General features: G+C 39.9%; 1 protein-coding gene across 1 annotated transcript in view; it reads right to left on the reverse strand.

Moving 5' to 3' along the window:
- EGF (epidermal growth factor) overlaps window positions 1-19,468 on the reverse strand; it is a 60,149-nt gene that overhangs the window by 16,387 nt on the left and 24,294 nt on the right. Inside the window, exons 7-19 of the mRNA XM_074147718.1 lie at window positions 19,078-19,203; window positions 17,947-18,069; window positions 14,901-15,023; window positions 13,959-14,084; window positions 12,855-12,991; window positions 10,753-10,901; window positions 9,021-9,125; window positions 7,089-7,312; window positions 3,440-3,607; window positions 2,525-2,674; window positions 1,943-2,092; window positions 1,209-1,325; window positions 53-178 (exon numbers count right to left, since the gene is read on the reverse strand). Of these exons, the coding sequence (XP_074003819.1) occupies window positions 53-178; window positions 1,209-1,325; window positions 1,943-2,092; window positions 2,525-2,674; window positions 3,440-3,607; window positions 7,089-7,312; window positions 9,021-9,125; window positions 10,753-10,901; window positions 12,855-12,991; window positions 13,959-14,084; window positions 14,901-15,023; window positions 17,947-18,069; window positions 19,078-19,203 (1,824 nt within the window). The remainder of the gene's footprint in view (window positions 1-52; window positions 179-1,208; window positions 1,326-1,942; window positions 2,093-2,524; window positions 2,675-3,439; window positions 3,608-7,088; window positions 7,313-9,020; window positions 9,126-10,752; window positions 10,902-12,854; window positions 12,992-13,958; window positions 14,085-14,900; window positions 15,024-17,946; window positions 18,070-19,077; window positions 19,204-19,468) is intronic.

Here is a 19,468-nt window from a genome sequence, read left to right on the forward strand (position 1 = left end):
TCATCCTGCCCCAGCCTTCCAGACGCAGCACAGCCCTCACACACGCTCATACCATAGCAATGGACTCCGTCTCCAGTGTAGCCCTCCAGGCATTTACAGACGTAGCCTCCTTCTGTATTGATACAGCCTGAAACATTTCGATTACAGCGGTCCATATTTAGCGCACACTCATCAACATCTGTGAGACAAAACAAGGAGACGGGACACACAGGTCATGAAACCAGCAGGTAAATCGATAAAAAGAAATCTCTACATCACGAATCTCCCTCAGACTGTGCTGTCACTTGTCATTTGTGCATCTGAAGCAAAAGGGAAGAAAAGGGTGTTGTGGTCTTTTCTTGGTATGAAATTTGATGGGGATATTCTAAAGAGCCTAAGACAGTCAACCAGCTACTTTCAACCGGAGACCTAGAGGTTCCACAAATACCACTTGCTTCCAAAAAAATCCTGTTTGGAGGGAATTATTCTATTCAAAGTAGCCGTATATTCTCAAACCCTACTCAAAACTTCGTTTTGAGAAAGAACACACAAGCTTAAAAAAAAGGTATGACAATGAAAAAAAAATGTACACCCCTTTCACCTTCCAATTTTTATTTTCCTTTCCATACCAACATAGACTCCTGAGAGTCTTCATGCTTAGTCACCAAATGGTAAATTGTTCTGTTTCTAATGCCCTCCTGTCTCGGCCTATATGAGAGAACAAAGTGCTTTGATTTATACTGCATGCAAATCCAAAAATTTAAAGACCACCCAGAGCAATGTGTTGTCTGATGGTTAGAGTCTTTCTAGTGCCAGAAAGAAACAAGAGCAGCACTTCTATATAAACATCACTTCAGGAATACTAATTTTTAAGAGATTCCTTAATACATACTTTTAAATTATATTTCAACTATCATGGCTATAGACTGAGCTTTTATAATTAGGCAATTTTTACAAATAAATACATGTGGGTTTTTTCCTATTATCCTCATTATTGCTTGTTAATATTAATAGGATTAACAGTCATGACTCAGGGGAAAATAAGGCATGTGATAATTAGCCATTTCATCTCACATGCTCTCTGCTCATCATCCCTTTCAAAACAAGCAATACCATTGACCTTTCTGTGATGGCTCACACAGCAGAGCTGCCAGTGTAAGAAAAGATACGATTTTCTTCCTCTCCCCCTATCTAGTTTTCCGAAAGATTGTATTCATGTCTTTTATTACCATAGCATGATTTCCCCTTCCTGGTAAATCCTTTCAAACACTGGCACATAGCACCATCTTCCAGCAAAACACACTGTGCATTGACATCACATTCTAGTGCAGTGCAGTCATCTTGATCTATAGCATAAACAAAAACAAAAAACCCAGTAGATGCATTTGGACAGATCAAAGGAGGTACTGTATATAAAAAAAACCCTACCAACCAACAAACTAACAAGAAAACCAGAACTTACAGTCAAAGTTTGAAACATAGCTCTCCAGAGTTAATGACGATAAGCCATTACAATAATTAGGGCTGATCTCTTTGAGTTGGAGTGTCATTTAGTATCAGGACTTCTGAGTACTGTATGCAAAAACTTTTGTACAATTTAATGATTGAACATATGTAGAATTCAACAGTTTTACTGCATTTTTGTTCAGAGGAACTTAATATACTTATAAAATCTAAGGAAGAGGCTTTCACAAGAGTTCCAAATTATAAATATTTGTTCTCTAGACATGGATAATATTATTAAGTTTTGTTGACATTGCAAAGGAACATGGAGACAAACAAAAAAGCTGTCTTACCTGGCATGATTGCATAGACCCAACTTCTTGTAAGAGAGTTAAGAGTATGAATGCCGCAAGTCTTGACACTCAGCCTTTCTTCCTTTAAGGCCTATGATTTCTTTCTGTTCTATAAACCCTTTCAGAGCTTCACGGTAAATAGAAGGAAGAAAATCATCAGACTCTACCTGATACCATGATTTCAGCCATCAACAAAATGCTGATTTTCTGCTTTTCCCCACTGTCTGTATCCTTGAATATCCCACTGCTTTGTGTGCTCCTGAGCAAGGTCTCTGGTGTTGGCACCGGCACTACCTCCTTGTGCACAGAGACGCTTCCTGAAAAAGACAAGAACAAAGGGACACGGGTTATTGAAGTCTACTGAACTTTTTGATTTTCTATCACCCTTCTACTTTCCAACATTCACAGTGTTTTCCTTCTGAAATAAACATCAGTATCCTCCCAGACTAGCCTGTTTCTGGCCTCAAATTATTCCTAAAACCACTCACTGGTGGGTTTTCTTATATACAAAAGACAACTTGTTGCCACTTCTTGTTCACAGTACTTGTCAGCACCGCACACGTAATATGCCAAGCGGAAAATTACAATGGTCAGGCAACATGTTATTATCCCATGACAACACTCCGGTGTTTTCATTCTTCAGAGAAACCATCATTCATTATCTAGAGCAAGGTGAATATTTTCCAATGCTATCTGTCAGGACCCTCAAGGGTTTAGGAAGGGTCTTTTTTGGAACAGAAGGATTGTACCTGCTGTTGTGTTGGAAGCATCCAGAGCACGACAGGTTTTTCCATCTTGACTTTTCCCAAATCCTGGATGGCACATGCAATGGGCAACTCCGAAATTATTTTCACAGATCTGATCACAGCCTCCATTCTCATAAAGGCAGGGATTTGTTCCTAATGCAGAAAAACAGGCAACTTAACAACCTGCTTCTTCAGTCAACATCTCCTTTTAGCTGTGCAGAGTTGAAGCAGTTGAGAAAAGAACGAAAACTGGCAAAAACTAGAGCATCCCTTTTTTCTTTTTCTTTTTCTTTTTTTTTTAATTAAAAAGAAACGCTCCATAGTAAAGCATAGGTATCACCTAGCCTCTGGCAGGAAAGCAGATTTGCATACTCTCTATCTAATAAATGTATCATTTTCTAAAAATTTATTTCCTTTATTATTTCTCCTTTAATAAAAGAGCCCTAACACTCCCTGAAAGAACATTACAAGGGCACAGAGAACCTGTGATTATCTTCTCTCGGTTCTGGTCTGTTGAATTACTTTTTTCTGTTTACAGGGAGATTGTTCCCAACAGAAAATCAAATTAGTTGATCCAAAACTAATAATTCTTACAAAATCTTTCTCCGTGCCATTTTGTATTATTTGTATGTGTGAGGGGTGCTAATAAACTAGGATAAATAGGAATTAGAAGACTATGGTAGCTTTGTGGCAATTGATCAGCATCTCAAGGCATGATCATAAATATACAAAATCCGTTAACATTTCTGGGACACATGGCCAGATGATGCTTTCAATAAATGCCAGTCTGATTATGCAAGGCCTTTTAAAAAGCCTATTTCTGAGAAGATAATCCTCTCCCCAGGGACATCTATTCTACTGATATCAGTGAACAAGAGGAGGCTGGAAGGGAATGACTGCTTAATTTTTGCAGTATACCTGGTTTCGCCAAAGGATGAACTACAACCATTGATGAGGGTCTCAGCATGCTGCCTCGAAGACGTACCCTGTTTTGGCCGGTCTTCTTGTCCACCCTCATTAGTGATGGCCTAGCCCAGTCAGAAAACCAAAGGTGATCCTCAAACACCGCTACATCAAAAGGGTGGCCTACAAAGAAATTAGATTTCTCATTTCCACATCTGTAGAACACAGACAAGAAACCAGGTAAACAAAAGCAGTATCTGCATACAGATCTACTTCTAACACAGTGGCACAGCCATAGCCACTTCTCCACTTTGATGTCTCACGGGGAGGGATAAGTGTCTGTGAATGATGGACCATGGGCACATGTTACTCGTGCTCTTAGCAGAGGAGGCTATGACACTTGCCAGGCTCAGCACAGCCTCTACAGTGCTCCAACCAGATCAAGTCTACAAGATGCTTCTACCTCAGACATCATCATTTCTTGAAGCAGCATTGGGACCAGCCTTTCAGAAGTGGAGTGCCTCCCTCCTCTGCCAGTAAGGGGCCCAGCACAGAGCTGCTGAGCTACACAGCTCCTTTTGCAGTCTTCACACAACAGGGAGGAGAGCAGCTCATGGCATGTATAAATGTACTGGCACTGGGCAGCCTGGGAGCTACAGACATTACAGCCACTAACTCCTGGTAGGACCCCAAAGCCAGTGTGTGGTCTTTGCAAGTGCCAAAAGTACACACAGGTGCAATACAGTGGTTCACATGTACATATAAACATGCACAGACATTCACTAGTCAATTCATCGCAGTGCAAACTTGAAGAGAGGAATTAATTTTCCTCACTTCAGCCAACTAGCAGCATTAGACTGTGACTAGTTAGTCACTGTCTATTAGCCAGCTAACTAACAGTAACAGCTAACACAAACCACAAGATGCAACAGGTCATCCAGGTAAGTTCATCTCTTTTCACTGGTTACAACAGGAACATAGACACCAGCTTAGACCAAGCACCTAACACTTACATGACTAACAGTAGATGCAAAAAATCTCACCCCAAGTTCAGAATACAGCAATTTTTCCTTCCTAGCACAACATTTTCTGCACTAGAAAAACTCAGATCCCTAGTTGACTTCCAGAGAGAAGCTCATCAATTCAGTATCCAAGGGATAATTTTATCTATAAGGGCAGACATACTTATAGATATAAAGATCTTTGCAAAACAATTCTGACTCTCTTTAATATCTCTGTCATGATAGAAAATTGTCATCAGTCCGTAGGGGACTATGCATTCTTTCTATTCATTTAGAAAACTCCTGCTTTCAAGATAGCCTTTGGGCAAGCTTTTTGCGGTGGAAGGTGAGACCATATACTGTTCTTCCATGGATGTCCACCTGGTTTCAGAGTGGGTTCTTCCTGGCTGAAGCTGGTTTGCTTTGTCCTGGTCTTTATTTGCAGTCTGAATACGCACCTCACTTTGTACCACTGCAGTTTGAGCCACTCTGAGAAGCATGTTTTGTAGGCACGTGATTTTATGACCTTTTTTTTTTGATGTAGGCCTCAAGTAGGCAATATTTATTTCACTAATGAAATTGGGATCCCAAAATATATTAATTTAAAAAATAAAAAATTAATACTAAAAAAAAAAAATCAAAGTGAAGCAAAGAAGCAAATGAAATAGCAGATAAGTTAGAACCTTGGAGAAGGTGTGTGTGTTGGTATATGTTAAATACATATCATAAATAAACTGAAAAAAACACACTCCTACATAAGAAAAATTCTAAACACTCTTTACGTGTTTTTAAGGGTTAAGTTAAAGAGTATATTTTTATTCTGTTAGCACTTCACTACCTCTACTGAACTGTGCTTAATTGCTGGGCAAGGTTCTTAGTTTTTCTTTTCACAAAATTTGAGCAACAGGCCAAGATCTAGATACTATCCCCATCCAAACTTTTATTCACAATTTTAGGATCTATATCTTGCACTACCAACAAACAACAACACGCTTCGACCAGCAACTCCTTAACCTCTTAACTTACCAATACATTAAGGATTAAAAATAGAAGTGTAGTGTCAAAAACAAAGACAGGAGGAAAAGTTAGTAACCACATGAACTCCTTCCACAACAGTGCAAACCCAACCCATTGCATAAACAAAGGGAATGGTTGTGTTCTTCACTGCCTTAAGTGGGTGCTTACAGGCTGTTTTACTTACAGTTGAAAACAGGGTTAGCAGAAGAGCAGAAATAATTTTACTTATTTTGCATGCAGCTATAGTGAATGCATTCTCAGTACAGGGGCACTAGAGGGAGCTGCTGTAATAAAAATTCATGTTACAGCATAACACCTATGAAGAGATGCCGTCTTCCAGTGTTCAGCTGTCCAGGAACAGAAGCTGATTTCTGGTCTCACTAACAGCATTAGCAAAACATCAGGATATCAAGTCTCTCTTCCTCTCTGAATTTGCACTTCATCTCTTTCACTTCTTTCCATCAGGTGTTGATGTCCTTTTCTCCCACCTTCAAATATCCATGTCGTTGTTCCTTTCCCATATCCTGTGTTTCTCCAGCACTCCTAGCTCTCCTCTTTTTTCCCCCAAGACACTGTCCCATTCCTTGTGCAGAAACAAAGTGAAACTTCCAACAGGCTTCAAGGTCCTCCTTTGCAGGTCAGTTGCAAGGTGCAGTGTACAGCAGAATATGTGCAGCAGGTGAAAAGAGAGGAAGGCTGGCAAGTCAGCCTGCTCAGGGCTTTTGATGTCTTATAAACTGGAGAACACTGCTTCCTCCAAGACCTCAGTCTGCTCCCCTCCAAATAAGTGGGAGGGCATCTGGCTTAGGAGATGAACACAAGCCTTCCCAGAGACAAGACTAGAACAGCAGCTGCTTAACAGAGTAGCTGTAAAGTCTCTGCCCGTGGCAATCACTGTCTTGAGCCAAGAGTCCTCATTCCGCCCATGTTTTGCATGCATACCTACAAAATGATCCCCAGAGAGATATCATGCACAAAGGGAATTGTCCTCTACTAATTTGCCCTGTACGAGATTCTTAAACGCATGGTTTACTTTCAATGTGGTACAACATCAGTTCCTCATTGGTAGTATTTCTGTTCTTTTGCTCCAGAACAACACAGTACCGTGTCAAACGACAGAAATCTCAGCCATAACAACTACCAGCATATTGCGTAAATAATTTTTCTATTCAGTGTCTGTTGTGTTCCCAATGTTCAACACTGTGCAGACGCAGGTTCTTTGCTCAAGGACCTAGCGGCCAAGATTAATTCTCTTCCAGCTTACATCAATATAGCTCACTGGTGTAATAAACACAGCAAAAACTGAATTACACTAAGCAGCCATACATGGAACAAGCAAAACACATTTTTAACCCCTTCCTTCTTTTCACTTTTCTCTGACGGCAGAGAAGTTCTCTATGCAATGCAAAGTAGCTGCTTAGTAAAAGCAGAGAGTGTCAGAAAGTTGTTCTCTTCCTAAAATGCATAAACAAAAGTCAACTGGGTGACAGAATGAAGAACTAAGTGATGCCATTAACCTCAACACAGAGTTGCACTGGATATACAGCAGAGCCACTGGCCAGTAATTCACATGCACAGTTCCACATGCAGATACACGTGCACATTGACAAGCAGCAGTAGGTAATTTATCAACCCCAAAGCCTCACCTACATCATTCTGTGCAAGAATTCGCCGACCAGAACCATCCAGGTTTGCGCTCTCAACCACTGATTGCTTAGCATCACACCAGTACAGCTTGTCAGCTAAGTAGTCGAGAGCTATTCCACTGGGCCACACCAGACCAGTGCTGGCTATAACTTGCCGATCGATGCCTTCTAACGAAGAGCTGTCAATCCGGGGATTGACCCCCATGTCAGTCCAGAATAATCTCCTTTAGAAAACAAAATGCATACAGGAAGTTAGTAAGTAAATATTTGTCCTCCTCTTCGTGGAGTTCTTTCAAAGCAGAAAGATCAGATCAGAGCAATAAAAGGCCTGAGGCACATGAGAAAAAGTGTACACTTCAATAAAATATACTGGCTTCTGATCTTTTAACACTTGCCATAAGACTCCAGGTGATTACACTGGGACTTACACAGAATCCCCACTCTGCTTGTTGGCACAAAACCTTTGAAAAAATATCCTCCCACCTATGCTAACTGCCAGCTCTTCCTATCTGCCTTTTGAGTTTTCCACATGACTGATGATGGCGGTTTAGCAAACCCAGACAACAGATGATGCATTATCCAGCCTCTTGTCTAAGCAGGGGTGTAACAGCACAATGAAACCAAAATTACCTGCCACCCATGGAAAGCAAACAAGAGTCTTTGGGTTATTTTGTTTTTAAAAAATAAACCAGTATCAGGCCCAGCCTCTTTTCTTCTTTTAATAAAATCATGATTCTCAGGGTCTCCCTCTAGAGTCCTGAATGTTACCCACTGAGTGCTTACTTTTTTTCAAAGAACACACAAGTACAAGATGGCCACCTAAAACAGAGGTAACCAAAGCCACAAATTACTTCTGAAGCTTGGACTCCAGTCTTCCTAGGCATCAGCTGCCTTTGTCCGGTTTACGGAGATAACTCACAGATTCACTTAGCTTTATTTACATGACCAGTTTTGCTGTAGCCAAAGCAGAGATTGGTATTCTCAACAGTCTTAATTGTGTCTCAGATCTCTCTTTAATACTGACTGTACAATTAGGGAAACTGCTATAATGTCTGTTCCTCCTTTCAATATTAGCTTTCTAATAAGGAAGGTTTTAGTCATGTCTCCTCCTCCCTTTCTCCTCGTAGCCCTTGCCTCTACCAGTAATTCTAATAAACAATCTCCCTGAATTTACCTGTTCTTAAAAGTTTTCCTGTAAAATGTCTCCATTATGTTGAACCTCTACAGAAAGATTGTTTCAGGTCTTTTCTGTACAGAGTGAAGCTAACAAAACACCCTTCCCAACTCAGCTTCATTCATCAGTACTTAGTTACAGCAGGATAAAAATAATAATAATAATAAAAAAAAAATCAACACATTTAAAGCCATCCTACTACAGGCATATCCATGGGACTTTGCCATTGATTAAAACGACGAGAATTTCATCAACAGTTTAAACATTCAGAACTCCTGTGATTACCTCAGCACTAGAGAATAAGACAGTACATTTCAATCAACACATCTCCACAACAGTAGATTTGGTTTAGTTTCCTCAGAAACTGAAATATGGCCAAAAAATTCTTTGTAAGCACCATTGGTTAAAAATGACTACCTTCTTCACGCTAATAGATGTGAAACCATCAAAGTTTGGAGTGTGGTGCTTACAACTGTTAGGGTGGCCTTGGTTGGTTGTGCTTTTCTTTAGCTTAAACTGCATACAGTATGGTTAATGCTTTTGATATTTATGTAAATCTATACAAGAAATGAACATGTCCCAACTCACAAAAGAAATCCAGCAATAAAACATTGCAGTTCACACAACTCTGCAATGCAGTTACTATCCTAACATGAGACTAATGCACTTTTTGACTGCCAAAAGGGCAAGGATGGCATGCTCATTTTTAAGAAGCCTCCCCAGGTATTAGACAATTAATCAGGTTTATCACTCCTTACTTAACAAACGGGTGAATGGCAATCCCCCGGGGCTTGGAGATACCCTCCCAGATGATCATTTTCCTTTGCATTCCATTCAGATTGCTCCTTTCGATGCATGCCTTCCTGCAACACACATAGCACTGTTAAGTCTTCCCTGCTCTCTTTTTAATTACCTTCTCAGGCAGAACGTCGTAAGTTTTTGCGTTGCTTTAGTTTAGCACAAAACTGTAATAAATAACTTTACAACGACAGGAAATAATCCTGCTGATATGGTGTGTCTAGTTGTTTTATCAACCAGTAATTCATGCTACAACCTCATTATCTAGTCCAGGGCATGATGATAAAATACCGGCTGCTCTGCAGGAGACATGATGCTCTCCTTTTTTGGGCAAATAAGGAGTTGGAAATATGACCAGTAATAGAGGAATGTTAGTTTTTAAAGGAGTCAGGAGGAAAACAAGCTCCTAACTGAATGGCATTATTAAATGTGTAAAGAATTTTTTTAAAATGGCACTTATATATAGCAATTTTCATGCAGAAATCACCACGCATTTTACATATTATATTTATTTTACAGGAAAGAATGAAGCTGAGGTCCTTATGATCACCCATAAAAATCCATGGGAGAGTCAAGTATGGAATCTGTATTGCCAGTCTCTCAATACAACCTTTTTCCAGAAAAATGTACTTATTGCTACAAACTTCACCTTGCCAAACAAATATCAGCCTCTACCTGAAAGCAAGGCTACATCCTTCCATTCCTACCTGAACCTGCATAGAAAGGCCACACAAACATGAAAGGAGAAATGTATTCATGCAAATGGACAATACAAACAGGTAAATGCAGTAAGTGAGAAGGATGCGGCAGGTACCAGTTCACAGCTTCACCCTTGCCTCTTTGTCTTACAGAGATAAGCGTGACAATTTCCCATTTCACAAGACACGCCAGCGTATTTATACTGGAGCACAATTGTGCAGACAAGATTGTATTTAATAGCAAGGAAGTGGACTAGCAGCATATTGAAAAGGGAGAAAGAGAGTGATCTGGACATTCAAAGGCACTTTTTATTGACTAAAAGAAGATGGGTCATACTGAAACATCATGACTGCTCTTCAAGGAGTCTTCATTATGTGCTCTGATCTGACACTGCCTTTTCACCAAAGGTCTTTTTTTTTTTTCTCTCTGCAGGTAAGGTTAGGTATCAGCTGAAATGTGAAGCCATATTGCCTGCCAGCAGCCTTTCCTCTTTCAACAGAGATAATTGACAAAGATTCTCCATTAGCTTAAAGGGGCATGATTCTAGCTGTCAACAATGCTAGCTGTCCAAGATGTATTCGTGCAGTAACACTCATTATTTTTATATATATCTCTATATAAATAAAGATATACCTATATATACACACATGCAGTGTATGTATATAAATATGAGCATATACATATATATATTCACACGTGCATGTGCACATACATATATGTATACATGCAGTACATGCTTTAGATTCCTTACAACTGTGTCCAAACCCTCGCCTCTTGGAAAGACAAAGATAAAAATACAATAACAGACACAAAGTGAACTTCCAGCATTTCAAAGAATCTTCCAAATGTATATACTTGAGATTATAGCTACCCAATCAGAATACGAAGCATTACTGAATTTAGAGTGATAGCTCAGCTATTTCTGTATCACCAGTCATTTATTCCAAATATTTTATGGCATGCTTCAACATAAATGCACTGTGGAGCATGTACCCTCTGTCTGTCCAATACAATTTACGGTTAATCCAGTCCACAGCGAGGCCTTCGGGTATATCTATAGCTTCATGAATAACTTTTTCACGATTTGAGCCATCCAGATTAGCTCGTTCTATCCACTTCAAGGCTGTGTGGGCAAAGTAAATCTGTGAAGAGATAACAGATGAGGTGTTATTAGTTCCCATCTCACTGTCTGCTCTATTGCCTTTGCCTAATAATTCCACTTCTAAAACAACTTCTTAATCTTGCAAGTTCCCTCAACTTCTTATTCACAAAAAGCTGCACAGGTAACCTGTGATCCTTGATCAAATAAAAAGGCATTTATCCTTCCACCAGGATGACTTTTACAGGCAGCTTGTGCTTAGCTGTTAATCCTGGTTGCCCTATATACAGCCCTCTGAATATCCTGTGGTTTTGTTTCAGCAAGCAGCTACCTCACATGAAGCACAGCTGAGGAAGCAAAAGTAGGAGCAGGCAAAAAGCAGCATGTTATCATTTCACTGGCTGCTCTTTTTAAAAAGGGGGGAGTGGGGAGAAGAGAGTAGTAGTGTATGTGTGTCAAAGGGCTGGGAAGGGAAAAAGAGTCATATAATTTACTTCTCTTTTTTTTTTTCTTCCCTCTTTCAGCCTGCACATATCTTACTTTTTTTACCAGGTGTCTATTCTGTGAGGCTCTAACATTTCCAGAAAAGGCTTCTCAGTTTTGGGTCTAAATAAAAGTTGTCTGCTGGTGGGGAAATCAGGTTTGTGTTTTCCAAGGATGAGGAACAAAAAATTGCCATGTATTTGATATGCAGAGGGAGCCAAACGCTGTATGGCAGAATTGTATACAAAGCAATGCTGAGGCTTTCTTTGCAAATGGTAGCAACAAAACAAATAACTTTGTTTTGATGCTAACCACGAGGCCAAACAAAGCAGGAGGGAGGCCTCTAGCATTAAACCAGCTAATTCAATTACCATGGGAACACAGAGCAATGCTGAGCTAATTTACCTCGCACCTCAGTTGTGTGCCATCAGGCCCAGACTGCTGCAGCCTGACTGGCCCACTGCACGTCACCTCACCTCCACGCTGCCAGCCCCACCGTTGTGCAGAGCTCCCTAGAGAAGCGGAATGAGAGTGCGCACCCAATGTCACCAGCACAGCTGATTTATATTCAGCACAGCACGGAACAACTGCTAGTTCCCTAGCAGGGCCCTATTTCAGGAGCAAGTGGCCATGTTCCAGCAGCGCCTGAAACGATCCTCCTGTAATGCAGATCCGGTAACATTCTCATTTGTTTAGCTGTGTCCTTCCAGGCCTTGAGATATTTCCAGCAATTTAACTGAGCTCCTCATCAGTTCTCACTGTACCACCCAGTACCTTTTTGCAACACTTTTACAGTGTAAATAAGTCTCACCGTGGGAAAAAATAACTACCTGCCACAGAAGGTTTAGCAAAGTACAGCTGAACTCCTGTTCTTCCCAACTCTGCAGGCAAGGAGTAGGGCACTCCTTGTAGGAGTGGGGCAACCCCTACAGGCAAGGAGTAGGGCACTGGGATGTGGCCACATCCATACAAACAACTCTTAAATGCAGAGAAGATGAGCAGATTCCCGTTTCCAACAGCAATATCTTGTAATATGAGGAAGACATTTCATAAGAACAATAAACCCAGTGAGCGTTCAGCAATTTTATTCAATAACATCAGGACATAGCAATTCCTGTTAAGATCACTCCTACATTTAGTAGGGATTGTGGGATGTAGCTGTACAGAAAAAAACCCATACTGTTGTTTTTACAGCTACCTAGTGAAAAAAACCCCACAATGTATTTCCAGAAAACAGTATTGAAATCTTAAGGAAGAAAACTATCAATCACACAAAAGTTCTTTGAAATTGAAAGAAGGCCTGAAGTACAAAGCACATTAAATCGGAAAGTGAAGGATGAAACTTTTCAACTGGTGTTTGGCATCTTGTACCAGTTGTGCTCCTGGACAGGCAACAGAACAAGCAGCACAACATGTAATCTGGATCACTGTCAGCAGAAAGGTTAAGGCACATGAAAGCCCAATCCATTTGTCCTTGCAACACTTCAAAATCCTCTCGCTTTTAATGCCTTACCTTATTTTCCACCGGGTCAGAGTCCAGTGCTAAGACTATTCCCATCTGCCAGTCAAGTAAACTTGCATAATCTGTTCCATCAAAACTGATCTGGCGGATATCTTGGCCATTTGCAAATAACAAAAATGGCTTAGGACCTGTTGATCAAAATTTGCACCCAGGTTAATCTCACTGGGTTCAAAGTGATCTCTCTCCCGCATCACTCCCTAGCTAACACTGCAAGAAAGTAACAGTAGAAGACAAAATGAGTAACAGAAGCATAAAGAAATGAAGGCTCTTGTCCCACATCCCACTTGCATCAGAAATCAAAGATAAACATGAATATGGGTTTTCAGCATCAGTGCCAAAATTTGTGATAAAGGCAGTCACTAGCCCTGTTGCATTTCACACTGAGCGAGTCTGCCTCAAGGTAATCTTCCCTCTGCATTTCACAGCATCACCGTAAATGCCAGAACACTTGACTTTTGCACATGAGAAGCCTTTCACAGTAAAAGCAAGAAAAATGCTGTCCTCCAAAAAATAAAGCTTTTCCCTTATTCCTGAAACAAATCACAAATTTCTCTTTCTTCTTCTCTCTCATGCAATTTCTTATACCTTGCTGCTCACCAGGCTCTGCCCTTTTCTCAGAAGAAACAGAAAGGTTTGGAATCCAAACATCACATCAAATATCTGGGCTTCCTGGGACCAGTGGGGGAGAAATATCCTTGTAGGGAAGGTCCTTCAACAGACTATTCCCTGCCCTATTCTCCAAATGTAGACACCTCAACCCCAATTCTGTAACACTGGGAAGAAGGTACACCCGCATTTATATGAAGGTGCAAAAACCTGAATACTGCAGACAGACCTGCCCAGTACAGGAGCCCAGAGTGAAACACAGAAGTTGGTTAATAAACTGAATTTTCTGAGGCTGAATCATATGCTGGTGCTTGTTCTGGTATATTTTCAAAATAGGTTATTTTCCCAAACAACTAGTAATTCCCAAGTTTCACAAAGTAACCTAAAAGCAGTGCAAAAATGGATCCCAGTTATGCAATCCACTTTAAATGACTCTAAAATGCTTTTCCTTTTATTGGCAGAAATATGCAGGCATACCAGGATACCAACCTATAGCAGTGCAGTGCTTTCTGTCTCGCTGAAGCTTATATCCAGGAAAACAAGCACATTCCCAGGAGGACGGGCTTAAAGAAGAACATATCTGACTACAGCCACCATTATCTGGAGATGTACAACCTTAAACAGAGAATTTGAAAAATTTAACTTTGCCATTCCAAGAAAAAAAAAAAAACACAACCAAAAAACCAAAAATCAGAGGCATAAGCAAGAGAACGATTCACTCTGCCTAGGACTTCTACACTGCAAAGCACTTCAGTCACTGATAGAGTTACTGAAAGGCCTCCTGCTGAAAGCAGAAGTCTAGTGAAATGAAAGCAAATTGGTAGTAACTTCTCCCAGAGTTTTCAAACTCTTTTTCAAAGTGTAAGGCTGTTATCAATGGAGCTATCTTGACCCCTAAGACAGAAAAGATACAGTTGAAAAGATACAGTCCCCTGAATTTGGAAAGCTTGCTGGAATGGGGAATGACAGATTAGTGGGCGTAGCTGCTTCAGAAATTCTGACTGCAAAAATCCCATTTGTGGGTAATTAGATGAAACTGCTGTAAGTTAGAGTGACTCTGAACCTGGGTTGTGCAATGTCAATAATGTCATCTTCAGATTTCAAGCCTTAATTTTGTACCTATATTTCCTCTCAAATATAAATTTTAGATGTCTCCTGCAACAAACGTCTGGGAGGTGCACTGAGCTGTGCTGACAACAAAAGAATTTGGCCCGCAAAGATTGGATGTTGCTGCTAAGAAACATCTATTAAAAAAAGATTAATATTGCTCATCTCAGCACTCTAAGAGCCTGGCATTCTGTTGCCTCCTAACTCATACAATCATTTACAGCTGTGAAAAATGAGTATAAAATGACATCATTCACTTCGGGCTCTCAGTGCTAAGAGCAAACAGAGTTTAGCAGTCACTACCACTAGAAAAATGTTACTTACCCGTGCATGCTTTGCCATCCACTTTGAGTACAGATCCTTCAGGACAAAAGCAAACAGGCCCTTTAGATGTTTGAAGGCAACCATGGCTACATTCAGTGTTGTTACTTGTACAGGAAATTAGCTCTACAGTAATTTAAAGAGGAAAAAAAAATCTTAAATTATGATACAAATTTGTACGAATCCCCCCAAAAAGAGATGTTAATGCTTTCTTAACTAGGAAAAGAAGAAGAATGAAAGAAAGAGAGGAAGAGAGAAAGAAGGAAGGCAGGAAAGAAAGAAGGAAAAAAAACGTGATGTTGAGAGTATAACACTTCTGTGGTCTTTCTGGGGGTTGTTTTCATTTTTTGGGGTTTTTCCAATTTTTTTTTCTCACCCTCCCGTAACTATAGCAAAGGAGAAAGCCAAAATTGCTGGTCTCTGAAGCCATTATACTGCTCAGCTTTAAATTTTCCAAAATTGTATGAAGAAGTGTTATCCAAATAGAAATAATTTTGAAAGCTTTCTTTTTTACATTTCACCAGAACACAGATCAGGTTTTGAAAACTACAAGGCAGTTATACTGAAAGAATAAATCTAAAACACAAAGAGAATGAGGAAAAACTATTTTCCTACTACTCCAAGGGTAACAGAGTAATCAATGAAAACAGGAGATGAACCTTCCAGAAATACAGTTATGTTCCTTTGGTAATTTTTGAAGCTGAGGACCTGGCAATAGCTTTCCTTTACTTCACATTATAATTGCTGGAGTGCCAATATTTTTTGAGTATTTCTTTAATGCAATTTCACGGGATATCCTCCTTCTACCCTCTGTATTGCAGTGCTGCATCTCTTTATGCCAATTCTAGTGCCATATGGCAACACCCGTTGGAAGACTGGAACTAATGCAGGTTTCCCACAGCTGCTTCTTTGAATCAGCCACATACACTGGCGTAAATGGTGCATAGCTCCTGCAAATATTGCTTCTCCAGGGTAACTGTGCTCTGGACTGGATTGTTTAACCCCTTAAGCATGGTGAATAGAGTCCAGAAACTGATCTTGTTTCCTATGAGGACAGGCTAAGAGAGTTGGGGTTGTTCAGCCTGGAGAAGAGAAGGCTCCGGGGAGACCTCATAGCAGCCTTCCAATATCTGAAGAAAGCTGGAGAGGGACTTCTTACAAGGGCACGTAGTGATAGGATGAGGGGTAATGGTTTCAAACTGAAAGAGGGGAGATTTAGATTAGATATCAGGAAGAAATTCTTTACTCTCAGGGTGGTGAGACACTGGCACAGGTTGCCCAGACAAGTTGTGAATGCCCCATCCCCGGAAATGTTCAAGGCCAGGCTGGATGGGGCTTTGAGCAACCTGGTCTAGTGGGAGATGTCCCTGCCCATGGCAGGGGAGTTGGAACTAGAAGATATTTAAGATCCCTTCCAACGTAAACCATTCTATGATTTTATGATTCTTTCTGACTAGAGCTTGTGGCTTTAGATGAAGAGCTTTGTACTGCACTTGCAGGACAAATCATCAAAATGTCTGGTCAGCATGCGGACTTCTCACCTTGCATCTCTCTCTCTCTCAAGTTGCGTAGATGGTGATATATCTGCCTTGTGCAGCAGTAGTTAAGGAGTTATACTGTCCACGCTGCATCACTAGCTTGTGTTAGAAAAACATTATTTTCTACCTAATTTGAGCACCTCAAAATGTAAGCGTATAGTTCAAGCTAGTCATCCAGAGTACGAGTGAGTTGCACACTAAGTGTTGTTTTGCACACAAAAGGATATCCCACCTCCCAATAGCCTTTGGCTGCAGGACTCCCATAGGTTTTCTGTCACATCATGCTGCCTTCTGCATCTGTCACACACACCCTGGACCTCCATGTTTGGGTCACTCAATCGTACTCTTAATAGAGAGGGAGAAGTGACTCTTGGACGTTTAAAATAGATAGACTGACTGCTAGAGTCTGTTAGACTCTGATACTCTCTGGTAGTGATATTTAATATACCCTAGGTCCTGATCCTGCCGTGATCCAGACTGAACTCATTGGTGTGCACTAGCACTTCTACTTGGGTCAAATGCCAATCTTTTATTTCCATGGAAACAAGTGAGAAGGATCCTTTGCTTATGCCTAAGGTTCACTTCATTATGAAATAGAAAAGTGACTGGGAATATCTCCAGACCTCAAAACTTGGATGCAATTCACATTTTACGTTTTAGACTTACTTTAGAAAGGCTTCATTCATTTGTAGGCTGAATATACACAATGCTACATAAAGGGAGAACAAAAACCTTCACCTTGACCCTTACTATGACTAAAGTATGGTCCTTGAAGCTTATTGACAAACAGGTCTTTGTTTTTTCCCTCCACTTCTCTGTGTTCTCTGCATTTAGTTTATTCACATTTATCCAGCTTCAGAAAGCTTCCTGGTTTATGCACCTATGCTATATGGGTAAGTTCTCTCAGGCATTCTTCTTATAAAAAAATTTAATTGTTAGAAGAAAAAAAAAAAAAACAGAACAAAAACCACCACAAGTGCATCAGTCCTCCAGAATAAACAACTTTATGAATACTTCCACGTGTCTTATTCACTGTAAACAGATGCACATGCATTTAATATCATTAATTTAATGGATATTAGCGATGCTATCAACCCTCATCTGAAGAGAAAAAGAATGAGGCTGTAAGCTGCTCATTCAGAGACTGTGCAAATTGTTATGCAGGTTAGACAGAGTGAGCCAAATTCAGAGACCACACTTAAAAAGACTTAACTGCTTATCCACCTGGAATGTGCCACAGAGACTAATCTCAGCAAAGAGGTCTCTCTGGAGACCTGACTCTTTTTTTTTTTTCTGCTCTGAAGAGGCTCATACTTGATTATTCACGTGTAACTTACAGTTCCTTAAACACGACATCTGAATTTGGTTCAATGAGTTTAAGCTGATCCTACTTACATAATAAGGGATTGGAAGTGAGCAATGCAACACACAAAACTTTCAGAGTTCCCAGTGTCAAATGAGGACTCTCTCCAATATCATACAGGAGGCATTTATGTATTACTGCTACTTACCATGACATGTTTTCCTATCAGGCAGAAGAACGAAACCTCTCGGGCAGGTGCAGTAATAGGAACCGGGGATGTTCACACAGCCCAAAGTACAGCCATGATTCCAGAAGCCACATTCATTGATATCTGCCAAAAAGAAGCGCTTGCTGTGTCAGAATAATGTCATCAACCATGTCAGGTAATTAGATTAATGAAACAAACAAACAGTCTTGAAGAAGTACTTCTTTTTCCCATTCATTTTACAAAAAAATATTGATCCTAATAAATGATAAAAAGCAAGTTTGCAGACCTCAATCAAATAAGCTTTAAAAACCTTCTAGCAAAACCTGCAAAGGCTGCTTATGTCCAGCACAGGTGGCATAGGTGCCTAGAGGACTTTCAAAAGTATGCCTTCCCACACAGACTCCGGTGCCAGTTAAGCCCTGTGTGCACCCAAAAAATTTACATTATGCACTTTCTTCAGATAAAAATTATTTTAAACAGTTTGGCTCCAACATGACTTAAGCAAAATTCTCAAAACACAGAAGTGCTTTAGAAGCTGAAATTCAGAAAGCAATCTTGGTGAACTTCCTGAGAACTAGATGGCTGCTGCTCAGGCAGATCTGTAAGCTAGGAATTTTGGTATCTTTATGTCTTTTCAAATCTGGTCTTGTAGTGAAAAAGATACTTCTGAAAGTGATATCTTAACTATTATTAATAGTAATGTTAGATTTGTATTAACACAATGCAGATTAAAGCATTTAGAAGTAGGTTAAGAATTTGTGACTTTTTTGAAAGAGGGACTTAAGATAGCCATCTTGTTGCAGGATTTTTTAATGATTCACCTTTGGTGGTATATCTATTTCAATTTTTACTTAAAAATTAAACAAGCATCCATAAGCATGTCTACTTATCTGAAGCTCCTTTAACTACTCAGGCTAATACCAAAATTTGTTGCAAGAACAATACTTGTGACACTTTCATAGGTCTTCTTTTAAACTGTCTCAGAACCTGAGAGGACACAAAACTGAAATGGCAAAACCAGAATTTGTAAGATCAGTGTGTTTTTTTCATACTCAAGATATAAGTGAATAAATTCTTCTGTTCTTTTATTCTATCTGATGGAATACAGCTGATGGGAGATTCATGTATTACCTTCACAAAACTGTTTATTTCGACTTAAAATAAAGCCACTAGAACATTTACAACGATGAGTCCTTGAGTCTGGCCTGCAGATTCTTCTTCTGCACTTTTCTTTATTCAAACCACAGGTTCCTTTTTCTGGAAGAACAAACATAGTATAAATGTAATGGAGTTCTTACCATATCAACCTTCAAGGAGAAACTACTTTGAGCAAAGATGCTCAACGATGTCTCTTCTCAAGAGCTTCTTACTCAACCTGAGGAACTTCTTATTAATAGAAAATAACTTGTATTATTTTCTATTGGTAAAATCAGGCCAAAAAGTCACTATAAAAATGAAGACTAAGACTACTTGGAAGACTAAGAGTAGGTCTGTGCAAACGATCATTTCTAGCTCTGTGTCA

This window comes from Numenius arquata, chromosome 5, assembly GCF_964106895.1.
Source record: "Numenius arquata chromosome 5, bNumArq3.hap1.1, whole genome shotgun sequence".
Taxonomy (NCBI): Eukaryota; Metazoa; Chordata; class Aves; order Charadriiformes; family Scolopacidae; genus Numenius; species Numenius arquata.